The 26,395-nt window shown below is 37.1% G+C and overlaps 1 protein-coding gene across 2 annotated transcripts; it reads left to right on the top strand.

The window, feature by feature from the left end:
- Positions 1-596: 596 nt before the first annotated feature.
- GATM (glycine amidinotransferase) lies at positions 597-24,020 on the top strand. Of its 2 annotated transcripts, none has more exons than XM_077127759.1 (9): positions 597-782; positions 2,303-2,521; positions 7,955-8,150; positions 12,741-12,931; positions 15,241-15,378; positions 15,522-15,686; positions 17,227-17,290; positions 18,568-18,684; positions 22,813-24,020. In XM_077127759.1, exons 1-9 carry the CDS (start codon positions 714-716, stop codon positions 22,923-22,925), a joined length of 1,272 nt encoding a protein of 423 aa, XP_076983874.1. In that variant the 5' UTR covers positions 597-713; the 3' UTR covers positions 22,926-24,020. The 2 variants fall into 2 exon arrangements, with proteins under 2 accessions (XP_076983874.1, XP_076983875.1); XM_077127760.1 differs by lacking the exon at positions 597-782 and adding an exon at positions 1,698-1,754.
- The last annotated feature ends 2,375 nt before the right edge of the window (positions 24,021-26,395 follow it).

Genomic DNA, 26,395 nt, shown 5'->3' with positions numbered 1-26,395 from the left:
AGCATGGCCAAAGCATTTGAAACGTCAAATATGCAAAAGAACACGAAATAGACTAGTGTGGAAAGCACAGCACCTCGGGAAGCGAATTAATCTGGATTCCAGACTTTGTCCCGTCCGGTCTCAAAACCGGTATTGTCCTAAGAAGCCACCTAAACATTAGATGGTTTTATTAACTGTAAAATGAGGGGACGAGTCAGTGTACATATGCGAATTTAGACGGTTGATTGTATTCACTCTTTGCATATTTAAATTCGTAGATGTAAATGGAAAATTGTATTTTTTTAATATTGATTTATTTCGTTTGAAGTGGCGTCCAACCCTCTCTCCCTGAAACACTAGTGAGCTTCCTTCCGCAGACCCGGGCTGGGCTTCGCTGAATGCAGTAGAAGCCGGCCAGCGCACTGACAAACTACTGACACACTAAAAATGGGAAAGCCTAGGGGTCTTGACCCAGGGGCCTAGCGGCAAGTCCCAATTTGGGGCGGCCCTGTGCTGCCAACCCTTGGCTCAGCGGCCCCCACCACCTGTTCGCTGCGGCCAATGTGGTGCGCGCGGAAGAGGGGGAGGGGGTCGGCCAGGGGCGGGGCGAACCTACAAAAGGCCTTGAGCTGCTCGCGCCCGGGGATCCCGCTGCTGGTGCATTCTTCGGAGTCTCGGACTGACTCGCCCGAGCGCCAGGAACATTCCGCTCGTAGACGCTACGACGCAGAGAGATGCTGCGGGTGCGGTGTCTGCGCGGCGGGAGCCGCGGCGCCGAGGCGGTGCACTACATCGGGTCTCGGGTGCGTGCACCGCAGGTCTTGCGCTCTCGCCCGAGCGCCCGCTCTGCGCGCCAGATCCGCTGCCTTTCCTTGCTTTCCCGAAGCAAAATTGCATGAAAATATCCCTTCTGGCCACCCCCCCCTTGACAGCGCGGAAGAGCCTTTGCTGGCTGTCGGTAACTTGGCGGTGTTGTTGCGGAAGGGGAACAGGCTTCGCTGCCCTGCCGGGTGGAGCGGTCGCTGTCTGCGCTTCTCCGGCCGCGATGGCTGTCTGCACGGTGGTGCCGACCTCCCTAACTGTACCACGTTTCGGTCCACTAAGCTCCCCACTCCAGGGGCGGGACGAGGAGGGGAATAGTAAGCGACACTTCTTAGGAAAATGGTGGCGTAATTGGGGTTCAGGGCCTTAGGTGGGCATAGAGTGGGGGAAAGGACCTTTGAAAAAATACGTAAGGAATAGAGGGACAGGGAAAAGCGGAAATCCGGAACGAAAAGCGAGCGAGCTGGCTCACTCCAAGCGCAATATGGAGAGTCCCTGGGTCGCGAGGGGAGTTGGAGTGAGTCGAGTCCGTATCTAGAATTTGTGTTCGGTCCCGGCCCTCCGTTTCCCTGGGATGTCAGCGCTTGCCTCCAGACCCTCTTCTGCTTTTAGGACAGGAATAGCTTGGGCAGTTTGGCTTCCCAAACAGCTGTCCTTCTCTTTTTCTTTGGTTTCACCCCTGCTCCCTTCCGAAGACTTTTGGTCGAGTAGAGTAGAGACTTTGGGGGGGGGGGGGGGGGGAGAGGTTTGTCCAGTGGGTGAAGTACTTGCTCTACTCTAAATTTTATAGGTCCTGAATTTTAAAAAAGTTTCTTGAACTTCTCCTTTTGGTTACTTAAATTTGATCCTTTGGTTACTAGGTTGATCCTTTTCTTGGCTAGGGTACTGTAGACCATCTGTAAAACAGAACAGATGACAGTGTTCCCAGAATTGAGATGCCGAGAATGAAGTGTGTAAGTAAAGAAAAATTTCTGGTTTGAAGCTGATTATTCTGAAAGACAAGTTCCTTTGGAAATGTCCTGCTTATTTTCCTTTGTAGAAAATTTTCCTTTGTTACTTGGAGGGAAAAGAAGTTCCCACCTACCACCAGACTTGGCAGGGAAGCATCCAGCAGCTTTCTTTGGTTTTCTGGGAGGACAGTGACCAACCTTCTGTGCAAGAGTCACAAAGTTTGATTAAAGCTTGATTGTAAAAACCCATTCTAAGATATAAATGGGGGTGTATGGTGGTTGTGGACAAGACTTTCTGGGGGGCTTTAAAGAATTGTACCAATTAGTGTACACACCTAATACGAAAGAAAGATAATTATAGATAAGCAAGAAGGAAAAAAATCACCTGTTAATACCCCTACCCACCTATATACTATTAATATCTTGGATTCATTCTCCTAAAGGATTTTAAACGTTTAACTGTGCTATTCTGGATTTTCACTCCACCTCCGCTCTCTTCTCTCCCACGTACTGTATGGGCTACACAATAATCTTTTCTTTCTTCTTGAAAGCTTGGAAGAACCTTTACAGGATGGGTGCAGCGAACTTTCCAGAGCACCCAGGCAGCTACGGCTTCCTCCCAGAACTCCTGTGCAGCTGATGACAAAGCCACTATTCCTCTGCCCAAGGACTGCCCTGTCTCCTCTTACAATGAATGGGACCCCTTAGAGGAAGTGATAGTGGGCCGAGCAGAAAACGCCTGTGTTCCACCATTCACTGTGGAGGTGAAGGTAAAAGCAAGAGCATTTACATGTCTTGAAGCAGATTTACTCCTTATCCTCTGCGGTTTGGTTTCTATTCCCAGCCTCCTCTATTAACTGCTTTCCCTTTAGCTTTACCGCAGACCTCCCCAATCCAATGGTTAATCATACGTTATTTTACTTGATTTCTTTGTGTTATTTAGCCTTATTCACACAAATAATCCCTTCCTTCCTGAAATTCTTCCTTTACATTCTGAGACCTTTTCTGAGGATATTAAGTTATCTCACTATTCTTCAGATCTTATTCCTTCTGTCTAGAATGTTAGGGTTGAACAGAATTTAATTTGGGGCCTTCTCTTAATTATTTTCACAGCTTTAGTTCCCACTTCTCCGCTGGTCTAGAACTCTGTCCTGAATTTTGGCTGGATCAACATGTAAATTCCTCACTGGATAATGCTATGGGACCTCAAACTTGGTACATCTAGAGTTGAGTTGAATTTTTAACCATTCTGCTAAATTTGACCCTTCTTCATTCTCTCCTTTCCATTTTTGGCATTCCTGTTTGCTCAAGCTAAAACACAAGAGTCATCTTTGATTTCTCCAGTCACATCGTCCACATCCAGTCTCTAAGATCTAATATCCATCACCTCACCTCTGTCCCTCTGCTGCTTCTTTAGGATTTCATCTCTGCCTGGACCACTGTAGTGATCTCCCCCATCAGTCTCTCGCCAAACCACTTTCCATCTGTTACCAGATGATTTTTTAAAACTCAAATTTGATCACGTTACTTACCCTGCACCCATCACTCCTATTTTGTTAGCTCCCCACTGCTTAGGATAATGCCCTCATATTCAAGGTCCTTCATAACCTGGCCCTTGCCTGCCTTTCCAAGACTCCCCATTTTAAATCATTGGCTCGTCTTAGAGATGTGTTAGTGTGGTAGGCTAGGTGATGTTCCATCCTGGGTTTTGGCAGACTTTACGACCATATAAGCAGCCAAACTAGACTACTCAGTATTTCCCAGATAAGTCCCATATCTTTGCTCCTACCTAGGTTTCTTCTGCCTAACTTCCTGCACCCCTCCTGTCTGCAGTTTATCCTTACCCCTCTTACAGCCACCTAGCTCCAATGCCACCTTTCACAAAGACTTCCACGATTTCCCTTACAACCAGTAATTTTTCCTTTTAACTCCTAGTGTTCTTTATCTGTACCATTTTTATGATTAGGGTCTCTTTGTGCTGTTGTTCAGGTTGTGTACTGCATAAAGTTCCCATATCTAAGGGAATGCCATTTACATCGTAGATATAGTCTGAGCTTCCATTAATAATGTCTACAAATCTATCTTCAATGTATTTAAGTTTTTCTTGAATATTTACATATCTATTTCTAATTTGCAGTAATAAGCTCTGTAACATTACTGTCACCATCATCTGAAATGTTGCCTATAGTTTACCAGGGCGCTAGAGATATTAATATAAAAGAACTTATTATCTTCTATATGGAGAGATATGATGTTCACATAGAAACAAAGACTAAATGCCAGCCAATTGGAAAGGCAGTTGAACTGCCATCCGGATTAAGGAGAAAGCAATGACTAAGTGCTGGACTGTTAGGAATTCTTTTTTTGAAGGAATGATTCTTGAGTTCGACTTTAAAGACAGGGCAATAGAAGAAGTAGTAATTTCTTCTAATTGTTCTGAAACTATCTTTGGTTCTGATATTTGGTAGTTGTAAATAGATTTATTTATATACCATCTACATGTTCACAAAAGCCATGGTCTCTAAACTTTTAACTATTTTTGTTGGATAAAACTAAATTTCAAAACCAGGCAACAGTTTATCTTTCATTTCTCTTAAAAATTATTGATTTTTATACCATGCAGTCTTATAGAATCAGAACTACCAGGCATTATTCTGAGTTCTTTATCACTTGGTTGATGATTTTAGACTTTGTAATTTCACAAACTTGTGGAAAACACACTATGCCAAAGTCAGGAGGCCTGGACTGAATTAGGTGTTTGATAAAAGCTTGATAGCTAGTCTCTGTTAATCAGCTCTCTGACCTTGTGAAAGATTCCACAAATTTCTGGGCCCCAGTAAAATGAAGATAGTAAGATGTTTGCTGTCTACTTTACAGGATCAAATATGAAGATAAAAGATTACATGGTAACTATTTTAACGAACAAAATCAGACCACATTATACAATAATATACAATTATTGTATGGATCCGGTTTGCTAATTACATTATAGAAGTACACTGGGAATATAAAGGTTGTAGATATCAATAGTGTTAGCAGTACTGATTTCATTTAAGTTTTCTAGTTATTTCTGTTTTGTACCACATATGAGGCTAGGTATTGAAGGAAAACAAAGTACGTCTAAGGCCTGGATGGCCCCTGTAATTAAAAGGCTTGTGTTTTATTTGGAGAAGAATGAGATATTAGACAATTTTGGATCAATAAAAAATAAAATAATTTAGTAAATTTTTTATAAATAATTAGAGCATAAGATGTGGTAAGATATAAGTGCTAGAGAAATTTTTAAGGAAGGGGATGGGGAACGTTGTTGTCAGGAAGCACAAGTTTTAAAAGGTATAGGCTTTTTTATTCTGCAAAACAATGAATACATGCTAGCAAATATGTGTTTTTTGTTTTGTTTTGGTCTTATAAACCCTTATAAAATCCATAATAAAGGATCTTTTATAAATATAAGGTTAATCAATGTTAATGTAATATAAGTTTACAGCTGGATAAATGAGGAGATTTTTATTGAATGTCTTGGTTTTCCAAAGATAGTATTTAAAATTTATTTGGCACACTCCCCTGATGGTTTTAGGCTCTGAAACACTGTGAAGCTTCTAGGAATGCAGGCTTCATCTATGCAAAAGATTTTTCAAAGCATTATATGCTAAGCATCTAACTTAGTGCTCTTTATCTTGCAGACAGTTGGTAAATGATCGCTAACTTATTTAGCAGGGTTATAAATGGATGTATAAAGAATATCCAACTATTACTTGGAAAATGTAGTGAGCGCTGGTCATTTGGACTTTGTCCAACCTTTGCCACACTATAAGCTATACAAAGACACTCACACTTGTTTAAATAATTTTTTTCTCCCAGGAAAAAGTATCCTTTATATTTATCAAGTCAAGTTCACCCTGCACAGTCGTCACGTGGCATACTTTGGAATGCATCAGACAATTCAACATAGCTACACATCTGCTGGAACCCTGGTGTTAAATTTTCAAAAGCTTCTTGTCCTTTAGTGGATTGTAAGAGATGTGCCTGGCATGAGAAACAGGAAGTGGTAAATGAATGGTAATGTCTGAGAGGAATATAAAGAGCCATTATTAGGTTCTCTTCCTGGTTGCTGCTGCAGGGCTTCCTAGGAGTAAAAACAGTGAAGTTTTTTTTTTTTTTAGAGTAGATTGATCTTAAAAAATACCGCGCCTATGTGATGATTTCTTACCTTCAAACATTTTAATGCTGATAACATTTTTCATGGGCCAGAAATTGAGCATGTGTGCTTATAGACCTTCAAAAGTAAAGCAACTAATGATTTAGAAAAGGGATTGGCAAACTAGAGCCAGATAATAAATATTTCAGTCTTTGCAGACCGTAAGACCTTTGTGGCAACTACTCATCTCTACCACTGTAGTGCAAAAGAGCCATTGCCGATATGTAAACGAGTGAACATGTGTTTGTGTTCCTATAAAACTACTTATAGAACACGCAGTGGGCTGGAGTTGGCCTGTGGACCATAGTTTGTCAACCCCTCTTTTAGAGCTCCTCTAGCATCCTTTGTATTTACTGAATACCTGCTCATCTATTTCTTAATTTTTATCCATCAGGCTCAGCTACAGTTGAATTGATGTGAGCCTAGATATTGAATTAACATGAAGCAGGGGTGCTTCCGTATGTTTGACATTTATCAGACAGAATTGAAAATGGAAAGCAGAGACCCAAAATCTAGAAAAGACATTGTCTTTGGGATTAAAGAGCTAGACATCTAGACATTTAGTCCATCCAGATGAGCAGAATCATTGAGAACAGTAAGAACTACGTTAAACAATTCCAGTTTTAAAAGTTTTTACATGTCAAGTTAAAAATTTTCAAACTAGCATAATGTAATCATGTCTCTTAGTGTAGTAGAAATACTATTAGGGTCAAAGCATGAGGTTCTAGTCCACTTGTCCCGATGGTGAGCATGCACGTGACCTCAGTATACCTCTCTGTGCACATGAAATGAGAATATGAATACATGCCTTGTCTATTTGATAGGATTGTTGGGAACACCATCTGAGAGAATATCTAGCTAAAGTTGACACGCTCTGACACACTCTACCCGTTACTCACTTTCCCCCCTTCTTTATAGCCCTTACACTACCTGAAATTGTCTGATTTATGGTGGAAATGTTCTTATCTGATCTGATCAGGACTGGCAGTTAGTTAATCAATGATTAAGGTAACAATTTTTTAAATATCTGCCTTAAACATTTTTTTAACTTAAAATATATAAATGTACATTGTTGTGCCAATCTTTTAATGAAGGGCCAAGGCTTTTTCTTAGAATTTGGGTCACGTGATTTAAGGTCTGCTTTACCTCTTAATAAATTACATTCATTGGCATCCTCTACATTTCCCAAGGTATTTCTTTAAATTGACCAGGAACATAGACATATATGAAACAATGCAGAATCATTCTAATTTTTGAAAACCAACATTTTACAGTTGTACCTACCTTTAATCAACAGTAATTCTTAGCCAACGAGCCTTTTTAAAGCATTTGACCTAGATGTGATTGGGAAGAGATCCAATCAAAGGGAAAGGGTAGGAAACTTCAAAAGCAGGCTTACACTGCCCTACAATTTTGCCAAGTGCTAATTCTTTTGAATGGAATAATCAATAATGGATTTTTAAGAGAAACAAAGCATGTTTGAGAGTATGTCCCTGACTTTAAAGGAGCAGTATCCTATTTTCCCACAAAATATCTTAAAATGCTATTTTCCAGAGTGAATTCTGGGATGCATAGATGCATGGATAGGCTCATGATTTGGGCTTAGTTTAGGTGTGCTTGTATTTTATGCTATTTTGTTTTTTCTCATTTGATTTCATTAGGACCCTTTAATGGGAGGACCTGTGTCCTATTTTGTCTGTAAAGCATGGGAAAAATTAGCCACGAGGATTTCAAATCTGTCTGAGGGCAGACACACATTATAAGTGGTAGAACAGGGGATCACAGACAGAAGAAGGAGCCAGAAGCCTCAAAATATTGAGAGAATTTAGAGTTCTTCATTCAACAGATATCAAATATCTACCCAGAGAGGCAGCATGCTTTATGCTGGGGAGCGACACTGAACAAGACCTGGTCTAAGTCTCTGCTCTGCCATGTTAAATGAATAGCTGTCCACTACCTATGAACCTATTATGTTTTTCTCCTATATACTTTCTTCTGCTTCTAGGCCAACACATATGAAAAGTACTGGCCATTTTACCAGACACATGGAGGTGATTATTTTCCCAAAGAACATTTGAAAAAGGCTGTTGCTGAAATTGAAGAAATGTGCAATATTTTAAAAATGGAAGGAGTGACAGTGAGGAGGCCTGACCCCATCGACTGGTCAGTGAAATATAAAACTCCTGATTTTGAGTCTACGGGTAAGTGATGTCTGATAACTAAACTGCTAGTACCTTAATTTTTTGTTTGTTTGTTTGTTTTTGTTTTTTTATTAATTAAAGAAAAAAAAGAAATTAACACAACATTTAGAAATCATTCCATTCTACATATGCAATCAGTAATTCTTAACATCATCACATAGATGCATGATCATCATTTCTTAGTACATTTGCATCGATTTAGGAAAAGAACTAGCGAAACAACAGAAAAAGATATAGAATGTTAATATAGAGAAAAAATTAAAATAATAATAATAAAAAAAGAAAAGAAAAAAACAACAAAAGACACAAACAAATAAACAAAAAAAACTATAGCTCAGATGCAGCTTCATTCAGTATTTTAACATAATTACATTACAATTAGGTATTATTGTGCTGTCCATTTTTGAGTTTTTGTATCTAGTCCTGTTGCACAGTCTGTATCCCTTCAGCTCCAATTACCCATTATCTTACCCTGTTTCTAACTCCTGCTGGTCTCTGTTACCAATGACATATTCCAAGTTTATTCTCGAATGTCGGTTCACATCAGTGGGACCATACAGTATTTGTCCTTTAGTTTTTGGCTAGACTCACTCAGCATAATGTTCTCTAGGTCCATCCATGTTATTACATGCTTCATAAGTTTATTCTGTCTTAAAGCTGATAATATTCCATCGTATGTATATACCATAGTTTGTTTAGCCACTCGTCTGTTGATGGACATTTTGGCTGTTTCCATCTCTTTGCAATTATAAATAATGCTGCTATAAACATTGGTGTGCAAATGTCCGTTTGTGTCTTTGCCCTTAAGTCCTTTGAGTAGATACCTAGCAATGGTATTGCTGGGTTGTATGGCAATTCTATATTCAGCTTTTTGAGGAACCGCCAAACTGCCTTCTACAGTGGTTGCACCATTTGACATTCCCACCAACAGTGGATAAGTGTGCCTCTTTCTCCACATCCTCTCCAGCACTTGTCATTTTCTGTTTTGTTGATAATGGCCATTCTGGTGGGTGTGAGATGATATCTCATTGTGGTTTTGATTTGCATTTCTCTAATGGCCAGGGACATTGAGCATCTCTTCATGTGCCTTTTGGCCATTTGTATTTCCTCTTCTGAGAGGTGTCTGTTCAAGTCTTTTTCCCATTTTGTAATTGGGTTGGCTGTCTTTTTGTTGTTGAGTTGAACAATCTCTTTATAAATTCTGGATACTAGACCTTTATCTGATATGTCATTTCCAAATATTGTCTCCCATTGTGTAGGCTGTCTTTCTACTTTCTTGATGAAGTTCTTTGATGCACAAAAGTGTTTAATTTTGAGGAGCTCCCATTTATTTATTTATTTCTTCAGTGATCTTGCTTTAGGTTTAAGGTCCATAAAACCACCTCCAATTGTAAGTTTCATAAGATATCTCCCTACATTTTCCTCTAACTGTTTTATGGTCTTAGACCTAATGTTTAGATCTTTGATCCATTTTGAGTTAACTTTTGTATAGGGTGTGAGATACGGGTCCTCTTTCATTCTTTTGCATATGGATATCCAGTTCTCTAGGCACCATTTATTGAAGAGACTGTTCTGTCCCAGGTGAGTTGGCTTGACTGCCTTATCAAAGATCAAATGTCCATAGATGAGAGGGTCTATATCTGAGCACTCTATTCTATTCCATTGGTCGATATATCTATCTTTATGCCAATACCATGCTGTTTTGACCACTGTGGCTTCATAATATGCCTTAAAGTCCGGCAGCGTGAGACCTCCTTAATTTTTTTTTAATTAATTTTTTTTTTATTTAAGAAAACAAACAATACACTTCGAACCACCAAAAATGGATATCTTAGTTAGCTTACCCATAGGCATATTTAAATAAAGTCTCTGTATAATCATTGTAAAGCCTGTGTTTGCACAGTAAGTTTCGTAAACCAATTTAAAATTAAGGCAACAACGAAAAACTATATTCAGCTAGCAAAGTTCTTAAATTCTGAGTATTAAACACTAACTGAGATACCATTTGATCAGCTGTCAAAACTGTGAATGTTTTCAAAATACCAAGTAGAAAGTTCTTACAAATATCTGCATTGCTATAGTAATGACCTATGTTGCTAAATATTTTCCTGATTTTGGGAAAATATGAAGATAAGAATATTTTTACAATTAACATATAGAAATCTTAACCACCTAAAATGGATATCTTACTTAGCTTAAGTAATCATCTAAACCCTGTTTGTACAATATGTTTCATAAACCAATTTAAAATAAAGCAAGGAAGGGGGAAAAAATCTATAAATACAGATATCAGAGTTACTTGAACTCTAAATATTAAACAGTATCTTAAATACCATTTGTTTAACTATCAAAACTGTGTGCATTCTCAAAATATCAAGTAAAACTTTATTACAAATAATACCTTTGCTATAGTAGTGAGCTATGACACTAAATATTTTCAAACTTTTGCTTCAGGAATTTATTTTATCTATCATTACTATAATGCCTATGGGTTTTTTTAGGCCATTTTTTAGTTGTAAAATATAACATATATGTACAAAGAAAAAAAGCAATAATTTTCAAACACACCTCAACAAGCAGCTGCAGAACAGTTCACAGGGTTTGTCATGGGCTATCATGCCCTCAACTCAGATTTTCCTTCTGGTTGCTCCAAAACACTGGCGGTTTTATCAGAGTCATAATAATGGAATCATACAGTATCTGTCCTTCTGTGTCTGACTTATTTCACTCAGCATTATGTCCTCATGGTTCATCCTTGTTATCATATGTGTCAGGACATCATTTTTTCTAAATGCTGCATAATATTCCATCTTATGTATATATCACATTTTGTTTATCCACTCATCTGTTAATGGACACGTGAATTGTTTCCATCTCTTGGCAGTTACGAATAGTGCTGCTATGAACATTGGTGTGCAAACGTTCATTGTGTGTCATTGCCCTCAACTCTTCTGGGTATATACGGAGTATTGGTATTGCCGGGTCATAGGGCAACTCAATATTTAGTTTTCTGAGAAATCGCCAAACTGTTTTCCACAGCAGCTGAACCATTTTACATTCCCACCAACAGTGAATAAGTGTTCTAATTTCTCCATATCCTCTCCAACATTTATAGTTTCCTGTTTGTTTAATAGCAGCCATTCTTGTAAGTATGAGGTGGTATCTCATTGTCATCTTAATTTGCATTTCTCTTATGGCCAATGAAGATGAGCAGCTCTTCATATGCTTTTTAGCCACCTGTATTTGCTCTTCAGAAAAGTGCCTATTCATTTCCTCTGCCCATTTTGTAATTGGGTTGTTTGTTCTTTTGTTGGTGAGCTGTATAATTTCTTTAAGTCTATAGGATAACAAGCCTTTATCTGACGGGTGGTTTCCAAATATTTTCTCCCATTGAGTTGGCTACCTCTTCACCTTTTTAACCAAGTCCTTTGAGGCACAGAGCTCTTGATCTTAAGGAGTTCCCATTTGTCTATTTTTTCTTTCACAGCTTGTGCTTTCAGTGTAAAGTTTAAGAAGCTACCTCCTATTACTAGATCTTGAAGATGTTTCCCTACATTTTTTTCAAGAAGTTTTATGGTACTAGCTCTTACATTTAGGTCTTTGATCCATTTTGAGTTAATTTTTGTATAGGGAGTAAGGTATGGGTCTTCTTTCATTATTTTGGCTATTGAAATCCAGTTTTCCCCTGCCTATTTACTGAAAAGACTATTCTGTCCCAGTTCAGTTAGTACCTTAATTTTCAATGTTTTCCTAGTGTGTAAGGAGAAAGACTCAGATAATTTATCAAGAGATTCCTTTGTTTTAATAATCCTTCAAACCTTTAAAGATTATTTAGGAACAATTTATAACTCCAAGAAACATAGAAGCTTGGTTCTTTTTTTTTTATTAATTAAAGAAAAAAAAGAAATTAACACAACATTTAGAAATCATTCCATTCTACATATGCAATCAGTAAGAAGCTTGGTTCTTTTTAACATTAAGCAGTACACATTCTAAACTCCATTGTAAATCAGAAATCACCTTGAGAGAAGCAGTCTTTTCCTAAACTTTGTGATTAGTTTCTTACATAAGAACAGTGGATTCTGTTTAATGTTTCTTAAGAATGAAAATTAGAAGGGAACAGAAACATTCCCATTTTATATTTAACTGACATTGTTACAATACTGTTCTTGACTCTGAGTTCAGTGTTCTAATTTATACTTCTAAAAGTGATCCTTGGTCCAGTTTTATCTTGTGATACTGATACTCCTTGAAGAACTCTGTTTCTGTGTAGCAAGAAAGGAATTTACTAATGGTTGAGACTTAGTGGTTCAAAATCTATTTGAACAAGGACCTTATTACTTCAGTTGTTTTTTTTTTTTTCTTTTCCCTTGGCTTCTTACCCATTCCCTGGCCCCATACAGAATTCATTAACAATATAGTGTGTATCATTCCATCTTTCTTCCATTTCCATTTTAACTATAATTATATACCTATACACAGTTTTTAGTACATTTTTTAATCCCCACAAATAGGATCATATTATATAGACTTTTCTATCTTGGAAATTAGCATTACCAGGGTTGTTGTGGAACTTTTTTGGCTTGACAGGTTTATATGGTGCAATGCCTCGAGACATCCTGTTAGTTGTGGGAAATGAGATTATCGAGGCTCCCATGGCATGGCGCGCTCGCTTCTTTGAGTACCGTGCATACCGGTCAATTATCAAAGACTACTTCCACCGTGGAGCCAAGTGGACAACGGCTCCTAAGCCCACAATGGCTGATGAGCTTTATGATCAGGTAAGTCCCTAGTTACAGGGTATCCTATTAATAAGTTTTCTAAATAATCCACAAAGAGTAAGATAGAAATTCTCTGATACCTCGTATATATTATACATTTCAGAAACTGAGAATATTTTAAAATGTTTGTTTTATGATAAAAAAATGAATAAATGAAATTGTGATCATAGTAGTAGTAGTAGTAGTAATAGTAATAATAATAGTGACAGCTAACATTTACTTTGTGCTTATGGGTCTCAGGTCCTGGGCTAAGCACTACATTTACATCCTCCGTCCTGCTCATTCTTTACAACAACCCCATGAGGGACCAGTATTACTTCATTGTAGGGAAAAAAACTTTTTTATGGGCAAAGTTTCCCATAGAAAAGTTACCTATTCACTGGTGGAGACAGGAAAGTCATTAGACTAAAGTCCATTCTCTTAGAAAAAGAAGTTGGTCTACAGGTCAACCTCACAGTAAAATAAAGTGTATGTCCCTTATTATATCACTTACTATTGATCAGTTTTAGAATGAATAAATAAATCAAAATTTCTTTCAGGGCTTTAGAGACAGAAATAAGTAATGAATTAATTCCATCACACCCAATCAAATTTTAGTAGAGGATGCATGGCATCTCATTTTGTGTAAGTTAAGGACCAAATTCCTTTTCTAAAAGAACAAAAGATTTCATCTTGCTTACTCACAATATTGTAGATAGCTACACAAATCAATGTATGGGTCCTGGATTATTTTCAAAATCAGTTACTGCCTCTGGACGACTTGCTCCAGAAATTGATTGCTCACATGCCTAGCTTTTCATTTTTTTCCCTGTCACTGTTTGTTTTCGGTTAGCATGGACCTGTATCTTTGCCATGCATGTTTTAGTCTAGGACTGAGTAGTAGTATTTTGGGAAGTAATGTTGAACCAATTTTTAATTTTTATTTTTGAATAATTCCAAATTTACAGGACAGTTACAAAAATTATACAAACTCCCTACAAAGTACCCTGACATATCCCCATCCCCCAGATACTCAGATGCACCAACTTTAACATTTTTCCACATTTGCTGTATCAGTCTATCCGTCAACCCATCAATCTATCAATCCATCTATCACTGTTCTACCTATCAAACTATTTTCTGAACACTTGAGTGTAGGTTGTGTATATTATGTTCCTTGAACATTACTACTACCAGCTGCATTTCCTAAGAATAAGGATATTCACTTATTTTACCACTTTAAGTGCAGTTATCAAGTTCAAGAAATTTAACATTCATATAAAGCTTATAGTCTGTATTCCAATTTTTCCCTATGTCTCAAGAATGTCCCTTTCAGCCTTTTCTCCTTCCTTGCTAGCTCCCACCCAGGATCATGAATTGCATTTAATTTGTCATTGTCTCTAGAGTTGCTCTTTCTTTCTTTTTCTTTTTAAATTGTGGGAACATGTATACAACATAAACTTTCCCATCTCGACCACTCCCAAACATGCAATTCAATGGGATTACTTTTATTTACAATGTTATGGTATCCTTACCACCTTCTATTACTAAAATGTTCCCATCTACCCAAACAGAAACTCTGTACCTATTACATATTAACTCCCTATTCCCTCTGCCCCCCATCCCTGGCTGTCTGTAATTTCTGTCTCTATGAGCATTCATATTCTCTTCCATTTTCTTTGTAGTTTCCATGGGGCTTAAATTTACATCCTAAATCTGTAACACTCTCATTTGCCTAGTTACCAATTTACCTTCAATGGTATGTACAAACAATGTACCGGTACCCTCTGTCCTTCCACCTTTATGTGATCCTTGTCACAAATTACATGTTTGTATATTATGAGGCCATAACCATCAATTTATCATTATATTTTATGGCTTTGCCTTTCAGATCCTTTAATAAGTAAAAAGGAGAGTTACAAATCAAAATACAATTCTGGCATTTATATTTAATCATGTTGTTACCCTTACCAGAGATCCTTATTTTTTTCATGTGTTTTCAATTCATTGTGTAGTGTCCTTTCCTTTCAACCTGCAGAACTCTCTTCAGCAACTCTTGTAGGTCCAGCCTAAAGGTGATGAGATCCCTCAGCTTTTGCTTCTCTGGGAATGGCTTAATCTTGCTCTCATTTTCAAAAGGCAGTTTTGCTGGTTATAGAATTCTTGGTTGACAATTTTTTTTGCTTTCAGCTCTTTATGTCATCCCACTGCTGTCTTGCCTCCATGGTTTCTGATGAGAAATTGAATTAATATTTTAAAATAATGAATGTCTTATAAATAATTTCCTCATGAACCAATGAATTGTGCCTGTTCATTGTTGTTCCAATTAGGATTACCCCATCCATTCTGTCGAAGACAGACACAAATTGGCTGCTCAGGGAAAATTTGTGACAACTGAATTTGAGCCATGCTTTGATGCTGCTGACTTCATTCGAGCTGGAAGAGATATTTTTGTTCAAAGAAGCCAGGTTGATAAAGTTACTTCTGAAATTTCACATGATATTATTGAATTTTTTTAATTTCCAAATTAAAATATTTTCATCCTAAATATTTTCAGTTATACGGAAATAGAACCAACTTTTTAGATTGTATATCTTCCTTTTATTTTTAGGTTACAAACTACCTGGGCATTGAATGGATGCGTAGGCATCTTGCTCCAGAATACAGAGTGCATATCATCTCCTTTAAAGATCCCAATCCCATGCATATTGATGCCACTTTCAATATCATTGGACCTGGGCTTGTGCTCTCCAATCCTGATCGTCCATGTCATCAGGTAGTAGAGTTGTGCTCTCCAACCCTCCCAATTGTGTCACTGGGTAGGACTCTGGAAAAGCAGTAGTCTAGCAATTAAAGTAACTGCCACTTTTATTTTAAGTACTTCTATGGTTCAGGTATAATTCTAAAAGACAAATTCAGCAATGCTCAGCAAAATTATGCTTAAACATTTCATTGTTTATGGCGTGTGTACTACCAGATGTCCAACATTCAGAAACATGTGTTGTAGCCATGATAATAAGAGTTGTGAAGCTGCTTGCTATTGTCAAAGCCTCAAGTTTATGCCTATATGTGTGTTTTTATTGAACTGAGTGTTATTATCTCATAACTTACTTGCAGCAGCAGTTCCACAGCAGCTGAATTGCAAACAAGATGATCCCTGTATATCTGGGGCTGTGCCACTGGGCAATGGGTGTCTTCTTCCCTCCCCAGCAGGTCAGACCCTCTACCTGCAGGGAAGAGTGCAGCTGCTGTACTGCAGTTGGTCTATTCCCTTTACCTGCAGCCTCTTTCTTCCACCTACTGCCCCCTACTTTCAGTTAGGTGGTGAGTGATTTTGTGTTATTTGCTAGACTGCAGAATACCTTTTTTTCTTTTTATGTATTTTTATTAATATTTCTTCACCTGCCATACAATCCATCCAAGTATACAGTCAGTGGTTCACACTATCATCACATAGTTGTGTATTCATCACCATGATCATTTTTACAACATTTGCATTAAACCAGAAAACTAAATTAAAAGAAAAAAGAAAACCACAAGCATCCTATACCTCTTACTCCTCCCTCTTATTGATCACTAATATTGCAATCTACCCAATTTTAGACTTACAATAGAGGTAGGTTAACTAAGACAGAGTGGTATTGACATATATATATATGTAGTATGACAAATAAATGTATATTCGTGGAACAAAGCAAAACATCAAGTAGTGCAGAATACCTTTTGAAAATCACTATTATACCTTGTCACTGTTCATTTCTATTCCATATTTTTAGACCCAATGACCAAGGTTACTTATTCATTTCACTTTGATATAATTTATTGATATATAGAGTTGGTATGTGAACATACGGATGTCTGCTTTAATGGGTTATTAAGAACAATTGAGGTTCTTTGGGAGTGCATCCCTGACATTTATTTTTATACAATAGTCACAGATACAAAGTGATGGACTGTGAAGTGGACAGACTGTGGGTTTAGTAGTTAGGAAATATTTTCTTTTTTAAAAAATGAGAATTTCTCAAAGAAGGTTTCTGTAGTATTTTAAAATCCCTGAAACCTGAGAAAAGCACAAGGATATCCTCAACATTTTGGTTACATTTAAACTTTAATCTAGAGATTTTATGTACATTTTAAATTAGGATTCAGACAATATTATCCAAATGTTTTGAATATTTAATTTCTTTATTCTTTGCAGTTCAGAAGACAACTTCTCAAAAAGTATTATTAACAATAAGGACTATCAGAGATGAAAAATGAAGAGAATTGTATCTATAGATCTAAGCCTCTTTGGGTTTTTTTTTTCGTTCTAACAGATTGATCTCTTCAAGAAAGCAGGATGGACCATAGTTACTCCTCCAATACCAGTCATCCCCAATGGTATGTTCATTTTCATATATTTATAGACAAAATAATTTTAGTAATCAAGGATCTTTTGTCTATGGGATACAGCCGACATTTTAGCAATTACAGAAAATGTTTCCCCAGTAAGTAATAAAGTGGCATTTGGAACTGTGAGTACCAGAACAGGGCCAGGACTTGAGTTTTCAATCTCTCTCTTTCCATAGAAAATTAATGTGAGGAGGGAGGGGAAGAATCAGTACAAAACAACATTATATATAACAAGAAATGACTCCTTAAAGAAAACAGGATAAAATCCAGATGTCAGTGAATATGGATTGATTCATAACATTTACAGATAAATTCTTTTAAGATTAAAATAAGAAAAGATGCTTAACATTATTAGCCATCAGGGAAATGCAAGTCAAGACCACAATGAGATATCATTTCATACCTACTAGAATGGCTGCTATTAAAAAAAAGGAAAATAACAAGTATTGGAAAGGATGCAGAGAAATAGGAACATTCAGTCATTGCTGGTAGCAGTTTAAAATGGTGCAGCTGCTCTGGAAGACAGTTTGGCAGTTCTTCAGAAAGCTAAGTATAGAACTACCGTATGACCTGACAATCCCACTACTAGATATACACTCAAAGATATTGAAAGCAGGGGCTTGAAAAGATTTTTGCACACTGATGTTCATAGCAGCATTATTCACAAATGCCAAAAGATGAACACAGCTCAAGTGTCCATCAACCAATGAATGGATAAATAAAATGTGGTATGTGTGTGTATATATATATGTATGCAATGGAATATAATTTTGCTGCAGCAGGGAATGCAGTCCTAACACATGCAACAATATGGATGAGCCTTGAATACATCATGTTGAGTGAAATAAGCCTGACACAAAAGGACAAATTTTGTGTGATCTCACCGATTTGAAACAATTAGAAGAAGCATACTCACAGAGTCAGAATCCAGAATACAGCTTACCTGAGGAAGGTGGGGGGAAGGAGGGTGGAGATAGGGAATGAGAAGTTAAGGCTTAAAATGTTCAGAGTTCCTGTGTGGAATACAGAAATGTTTTGGTAATGGATGGTGGTGATGATAGCATAACATTGTGAATGCAGTTAACAGCACTGAAATATATGTCTGAATATGGATTAAAAGGGGGAATGTTTAAAAAAAGATTAAAATAAGAGTTCAAGAGAAAGTGACTTATTAAAAGAACTGAGCTATCACTTTGATATTCTTCACTTGCAAATCCTTGGTTTAAACAAAATAACAGACATAATACGATGGTTGTTATTTTTAGATCACCCACTCTGGATGTCATCCAAATGGCTTTCCATGAATGTCCTCATGCTGGATGAAAAGCGTGTCATGGTGGATGCCAATGAAGTCCCGATTCAAAAAATGTTTGAAAAGCTAGGTATGTACCATAAATGAAACACTTTGTCATATATATAATATTAAACTAGAATAGTGGAATAAACAAGATGTTAGGTCTGATACGTGGTTTATCGAATTCAATTTTCTATTCATTTTAGAGGCATGAAGTTATTATTCTGTAGATTGACAGCATTTTCATTTTCAATAATCGTGTTGGTTTGCACCCTGAGCTTCTGAGATATCCCTTGCAACCAGTTTATCAATTGTTTGCAATGTATCTAAATTTTTGGTACCCATTGTGTAGAGCACTACCCCTTTGCAGATGGGCAGATAAACTATTCACCCTTCCCCAAAGAAGAAATTGTTGAGAGTCCTTTAAAAGTAATTTAATTGTTATCATATATTTTTAAAGGGCTTATAAGAGTAAACCCTTTAAAGAAAGGACTGATGAATGAGATAAGCACAGTGAACAAAGTAATGAAACACAGTAGAGGCTATTAATAAATCACTCATTTTTGTCAGTTTGCCTTTGAACTGAAGAGTAGTTTACTTCAGTGGGAGTTTGCTTATCCCGATATTCAAAATTTAGACCAATGATTCTAATACTATTAAGAAAAATGTTGAAGGAAAAAATTTTCATATGAGCTATTATATAGAGTATAGGTTTATGTATGTTTAGCCTTTCAGCATATTTGACACATCCTAAGTATCAAATAAAGTCAGGCAGCATTTGTTGAAATTGTCTTTTTTAAATTTGTGTCTTATAGTTCAAATATACTACCCAGAAAAAATTGTTTTGTACCTTTGGCACCCTCTTCTTATTTTTTAATGCAATTTAATCGAGATATATTCACACACCATATAATCCATCCAGTGTATACAATGGCTCACAGTATCATCATATAATTGTGCATTCATTACCACAATTTTAGAACATTTTCATTACTCCAACAAAAGAAATAAAAACAAAAAAGAAACCCAACACATCCCATACCCCTTACCCCCCTATTATTTTTGTGTGTGTGTTGTGTTTATTATTCATCTACCCATACACTGGATAAAGGGAGTGTCATTCACAAGGCTTTTACAATCACATGGTCACATGATAAAAGCTATATAGGTCTACAGTCATTATCAGAGGCCAAGGCTACTGGATTACAGTTCAACAATTTTAGAAATTTCCTTATAGCTATTCCAATATATTAGAAACTGAAAAGAAAATATCTGTATAAAATGTCAGTAGTCATAATCGTTTGTAAAATCCTAATTTTTCGGTTACACCTCATCCCTCTCATACGATCATTCTCTCAATCTTCAGGGATACCTGGGCAATGACCATTTTAACTTCTTTGTGCTGGAAAGGGGTGTTGACATTATGCGTCAGAGAAATGAAACTGATTGTTATTCTTGGAGAGACTAATACCTCTAGGTTTCAGGATTCATCTAGCATAGGAACAGTCTGGAGGCCTTAAGTTTCTGAAAAAATAAACTTACTAAGAAAAACTTTCATAGAGTCTTAGATAATGCCCATGGTATTCTTGAGAGTTTTCAGGAGTATTGTTGGTTGGGGTTTGGCATGCTGTGGCAATTTGTAATATCTGGCTGAAGCTTGCATAAAAGTAACCTCCAGAGTGACCTTTCAACTCTATTTGAAATCTCTTAACCATTGAAACTTATTTTGTTTCCCTTCCCCTTTTGGTCAAGAAGACATTTTCAATCCATGATGCCAGGGCCAGACTCATCCCTGGGAGTCATGTCCCACGTAGGGGAAATGGTAGTGAATTTATCTGTAGAGTTGGCTTAGAGAGAGGCCACATCTGAGCAACATAAGAGGTTCTCCGGTGGTGACTCTTAGGCATAATTATACCTAGGCTTAACTTCACCGTAGCAGAAATAAATTTCATATGGGCAAGTCTCAAGATTGAGGGCTTAGCTTATTAAACTGGGAGTTCCTAATGCTTAAGAGAGTATCAGGAAAATTCCCCAAGTGGGAAAGTTTAATGGTTTTACATTTTTCCCCAGTCCCTCAAGGGGACTTTGCAAATATGTTTTTATTTCCTGCCCAAAATACTCTGGAATGCATTGGGATATTACGTTAACCTGTACAAATAATAAGATCTCATTCCCCTTTCTAGGTTCCATGTAATTAAGTTGTTTAAATAAACTGACTACACAGGTTAAATTATATAGTGTGCTACATGAAATTTAAATTTTGGACCAAATAAACATTTCTTCCTTTGGTCTCACATAGAAGTTGAAATTTTAAAATACAGGCAATATCATCTTTTACCCTGTATTCCAATTTACCTTAGTCCTAACCAGGTCAGTTTCATTCATATCTCTAATTGAAGTCTGAGCTCTTTTTCAGCCTTTTTAACGGTTGCTATGTGGGATAATACTGACTTTGAGAGCTGCAGAACTCTAACTCTGAGTTTCAGGTGTCCCACAGGTACCCAATGTTCCAAGGAACTACCAGGTTATACACGGAGAGCACAGCATCTAAGAATTTAGAAGTAACAGTTAAAACACAAGAATAGATGTAACTGCTGTAAAAGCTTACAATCCAGGAATCTTTACAGTGAGACTTATTGAACATTCTGTACTCCTTAATCATTAGTTGTCCAGCCTCTGCCCACTTCCTATCCCCTGATAACCTAGTCTCTCAAATTAAATTCTCAGAATTTCCTCATTGTAATTATATTAGTGAGACCATACACAATATTCTTCCTTTCATTTCTGACTTATTTCACTTAACATAATGTCCTCAAGGTCCGTCCACATATGAACACACCACAGTTTGCCCTTCTGTTCATCAGTTGATGTACTCTTAGGCCACCTGCATCCATTGCAATCATGAATAATGCCATCATAAACTATCAGTGTGCAAATGTCCATTAGTGTCCCTGCTTTACCATCTTCCAAATATATACCTAATAACAAGGCTGCAGGATCATATGACAGCCCTATGCTTAGCCTCCTGAACACACCCCTTCTTAATGGAGGGCCAGTGTAAAAAGATTTGGTTTAGTCTTAGCCCAATCTAATGGTTTGACCCCTATTGTTATGCCACTTTTTTTTCTGGCTTTCATTAAATAACTCAATTCCTGGGGTACAGTTTCTTTGTTTATTAGGATTTTGTTGTTTCTCAACTTAAAATACAGTAAGGTGCCTAATTTTAATAAGTAACATTTTTTTTAAGACACAGAGAACTTGATAAAGTAAACTAATTTCCCTCCAATTCAGAATTAATAGAAGTCTAGCCATCTGAGAAGACAGCACTGTTTATCAGAAAATTCATGCTCATGTTAAAAAGCCGACTCCTTCTCCCAAGGCTGTTCTTTACCCCCGGCCAAACCCTATTCTCCCTCTTCAAATCCCTACTCAGTTTCACTTTCTCGGAAACCTCTTTCTGCCATGACTCATCCCTTCTTCGTCTCCTGGACTACACCATCAGACCCTTTAGTTACTTTGTCACTTATGTTCTCCTCAAAATAATGAGTTGCTTGAGGGAAGGAAATAAATTTTCTTTTTAGAAGTCTACTCTGCCTGACACAACTGGTTCTGCCTAAATGCCCTTGCTTGACCGGACCATGCACATCACAACCATGGTAATTATAAATCCTGCCAGATCAACGTACTTGTCCGATTAGCTTTGGTACCTGTGTGGCCATCCCACCAGATGTTGTGGCTGTGGTCCTTTAAGGTGGCTGGTGAAGTTAATCTGGTCAGATAAACTCTGCTGTATATGAGTGTGTAAAATCACCTTTTTGCCTTGGCTGATGAAACATGTCCTACTAAATTAACATGGTAAGATTAGAAACAATCCGACAAAATAGTTAAATCATTTTAAAAGGCCTTGAAATTTTAGTACTTTATCATTTTTGGAACTCTTGCTGGTGTATCTGCTCTGACTTATGAATAGTCAATAGAAGAAAATTTCAGAGTCTCTGTTGATTTTGGGGGGAAGATTTCATCAAAGCAGTGGAATAGAGTAGAAGAAATATAATTGATGAAAATAAAATCAAAAGAGAAGAGATTATCCTGTGTAGGGAGAGACTTAGAGATTAGAAACACGGGATTCTTACCATCATCTAGGCTTACTTTCTATGGGAGGATTTTTGCTGATAGTCCATCTAAATACCACGTCTCTCTCTCTCTTGCAATGCAGGTATCAGTACCATTAAGGTTAACATTCGTAACGCCAATTCCCTGGGAGGAGGCTTCCACTGTTGGACCTGCGATGTCCGGCGCCGAGGCGCTCTGCAATCCTACTTCAACTGACCAGGCCTGATGGGGCTTGTGGCTTGATCTCAAATAAACCTAGGAAGCTTAGGGGCAAGGTTCATTCTTCCGCTTTAAAAAGTGCATGAACTTTAGTGCTTTAAACAATCATATCCTTAACAGAGGGGTCTTAAGCCTGGTTTATTTTTATTACTATTCTTTGACATAAAGAAAATAACCTCTGCTAGGTCTTACTCCCTATTCCTAAAGTTATTTACTACTTTGTTTCAAGTGTAAAAATTTGGTGACTATGTACCAAGAAAAAAGTTTAAAAAGTTAATTTTTAACTTTTAACTTTAACTGGTTAAAGTTCTCTCTCTCCTTCCCTTTACCAGCTAAGTTTCAAAAGAGAAAAGTCATGCCTTCATCCCACCCCTTGCATTTACTTATCAACCCATTATAACGGGATCCTTCTCTCACTGCCTCAGAAAAAGAGTAACTTGGCCACTAATATTTAACCATCTACCTCTGTTTTTAATTTTTCTTTCCAAAAGGCAGCTTAAAATGTTGGTCCTAATCATACTTTTCTTTCCTGTTTGGTAGAGCTGTGAATGTCTGTACCATTTCTTTTTCCTAAATGAGAGAAAGAGTTAGAACATACAGAAATCTTGAAACCAGATTGTCTCTTTTTCTAATAGGAAATTATGGTAATTTGTAATTTTTTGTTTTAAAAAAAAATAACCTGGACTATGCAAACATTTAAGTGAATTTCCATGAATGTTTTTAATATTCTTATCTCAACACTGGTGATATTTACTACTAAGAATCTTTTTATACCACTTACCTCATTTCAAGTGAATCATTTTGCTCTAATTATTCTCTTTTCAAATTCTACAAAAACATTTAGTATGATAGGCTATAACTATCAGTTCCCATCCCTAAATTTTGATATTTAGTATCTGATAGGTACATTGCATCTTTGGTAAGCTTAGATTTGTTACAGATGTGCAAATTATTTAAAGCATAGACTGTGAAAGCATTAAAGAAATTAATGGAGATAAACCTATATGACATGAAATAAGTTTAATGTTGTGTTCTGTACTTGTATTTTTATTCTAATAAACATTCTTGTATTCCAAATTAGGTTTTATTAGAGTTTGGCATCAGTCTAATTTATTTGAAGTGGATGTAAATTTTGGGAATGTAGCTCTTGCCCTGAAATAACCAACATGTTCATTCCTAAATTATCCTTAGATAAACTTAGTACTTGTATTCAGAAATATGTAGCAGAGTCAGATTTTAGTTTATTAATTAATTTACCCTTTCAAAAAATATTTGAATATCTTCTGAGTAAGAGGAACTATTCCTAGGCCTCAAGGTAAAAAAAAGTCTCTACTCTCAAGTGCTGGATATTTTGACTCATGAAAAACATGGGTAACAAGTGTACTTTGAGTTATAGGTTTCAGGCACTCCCTTCTCAACACCTTTAACTTCTTTTTATTCTAGTATCCTTTTTCACCCACCATGGAAGCATCTATCCATCCTGCTGTTGGACTGAATCCTGTTTAAGAAATATATACAATTGTGTGCGCTGGTGTACACTTATGGTGTATACTTTAAGCCCTAAATACAACTGTTTCTCACCCCCTGCCCATTCATTCTCCTGTGTAGCTAGCTGTTCCAAACCTTCACTGTGTTCCCTAGCAGATCATATTGTCTCATTTTTCGCAGAGAAAATAGAGGCTTTCAAGTGTCAGTTCCCTTGGCTTTTCTTCAGCAATCATCTGTAGAATTATCTGCATTTCCTTCCTCTGGTTAAAGTTCTCTCTCTCCTTCCCTTTACCAGCTAAGTTTCAAAAGAGAAAAGTCATGCCTTCATCCCACCCCTTGCATTTACTTATCAACCCATTATAACGGGATCCTTCTCTCACTGCCTCAGAAAAAAGAGGTGAACTTTCTGACTAATCCACACTAGGTTAGTCCTTTGATTCTATTCTTTCTCTCTTCTTCCAGGGCCTTGCTACATTAATTATCATCTTTCTTATAACTTCAGTTGGCATGAATGTGTTTATTTTCCTTCAGCAAATAGGTATGCTTAAGTCTCTCATATTCAAAACCAAACCTGTTCCTCTGGCTCAGTCATTTTCCTTTAACGCCCAGCTTCAGGAAGAATGCTCTTTATTGTCTCTACTCTTTCAGCATATATTTACCCCTCGATCTCCTGCTTTTGGCTTTCTACCTTACCACTTCACTGTAAACTAAGTGTCACCTGATCTCCTAAGTGTCACTTCCAACGGACACTATTCAGTCTTTCTCATATTTATTTTCTGTGTGATATAACTGACCAGTTGAATCTCTCTCCTCTTTTGGGTTTCTATGATACCACTTTCTCCCATCTCTTCTTTTTGAGTTTCAAGTTCCTTCACTGGATTGTCTTCTCCTACCCTTAACAGACGGACATTCCCAAGGTCCTGTCCTTGGGTCTTTTGTCCTCTTCTAAATATTCCTGGTAATCTCATCTATGCACAGGTTTTTCCCTCTCATGGACCTACTGACTCCCAGTGGGTATGTCGGAAGGAAGGTCTGTGCATAGACCTACCTATTCTAGATCTTTATCCTGAGCTCCAAGTCCTCTTCCCAGCAATATATGAACATTATCTGGATGTGCAAGGCATTGCAGATTCAACACAATTATCACAATTGATTCAGTTGGCCAAGCCATCCTTGCCTCTTCCCTCTTCCTCGTCTCATCTAGTCTCTCCCTGTGGCTTTTCACATTGTTATTAAATCAGATCATTGTTTAAACAAAGACAGATCAATTGAATGATTTAGTAAAGACCCTTCTAAATGATATGACACAGCATTGGGGTATGCTACCTTGCTCAGGGTTATAGAAGAAAACAAAAGCAGCCTAGCTTCCACAACACAATTACTACCAAGTTTTCTTTACTGTTCATCATCTACCACTCCTGCAACTCAGTGGCTTCTCTATGATCTGCAGTAGGCAGAAGAGTTACCATGTCCCATTTCCAGGCCCCATACCAACCCGGATTATCCCTCTTTGGGGGGAATACCAAGCCCCTTTGTAAGTCACTGTTTAGAAGAAACAGCTCTGCCTTTTAATGCATACCCATTTTCAGCAAAAAAGAACTTAATTTTAAATGAAAATATCTAATATTGACATCATAGAGCGAGTCTAGCAAAAACCAAAATGTTCCTTTCAGTAATAGCTACTGTAGTATGTCCACTTGTAATCACAAATGTTCTACCTCAGTTTTTTTGACAATTTTTTAGACCCTTGGGATTTTTTTGAGAAATTAAAATAATATTTAAAACATCCAGATTCCCATCACCTAGTGTACTAACAGTGACAGTTAAGCAAGGTTTGATTGCTAAAGCGCAGGACTAAAATGACAATGTTTATACATCTACAATTTATTGCAAGTAAAGAACATAATATAGCGAAGGGTTAAAGTAGGAATATGCATCACAGGCAAAGACTGCCTCACAGCAAGAAATCCAGGGCAGCT

Source organism: Tamandua tetradactyla, chromosome 14, assembly GCF_023851605.1.
Source record: "Tamandua tetradactyla isolate mTamTet1 chromosome 14, mTamTet1.pri, whole genome shotgun sequence".
NCBI classification, from domain to species: domain Eukaryota; kingdom Metazoa; phylum Chordata; class Mammalia; order Pilosa; family Myrmecophagidae; genus Tamandua; species Tamandua tetradactyla.
The sequence above is the reverse complement of the archived record's forward strand: the minus strand, read 5'-3'. Positions and strand labels throughout refer to the sequence as shown.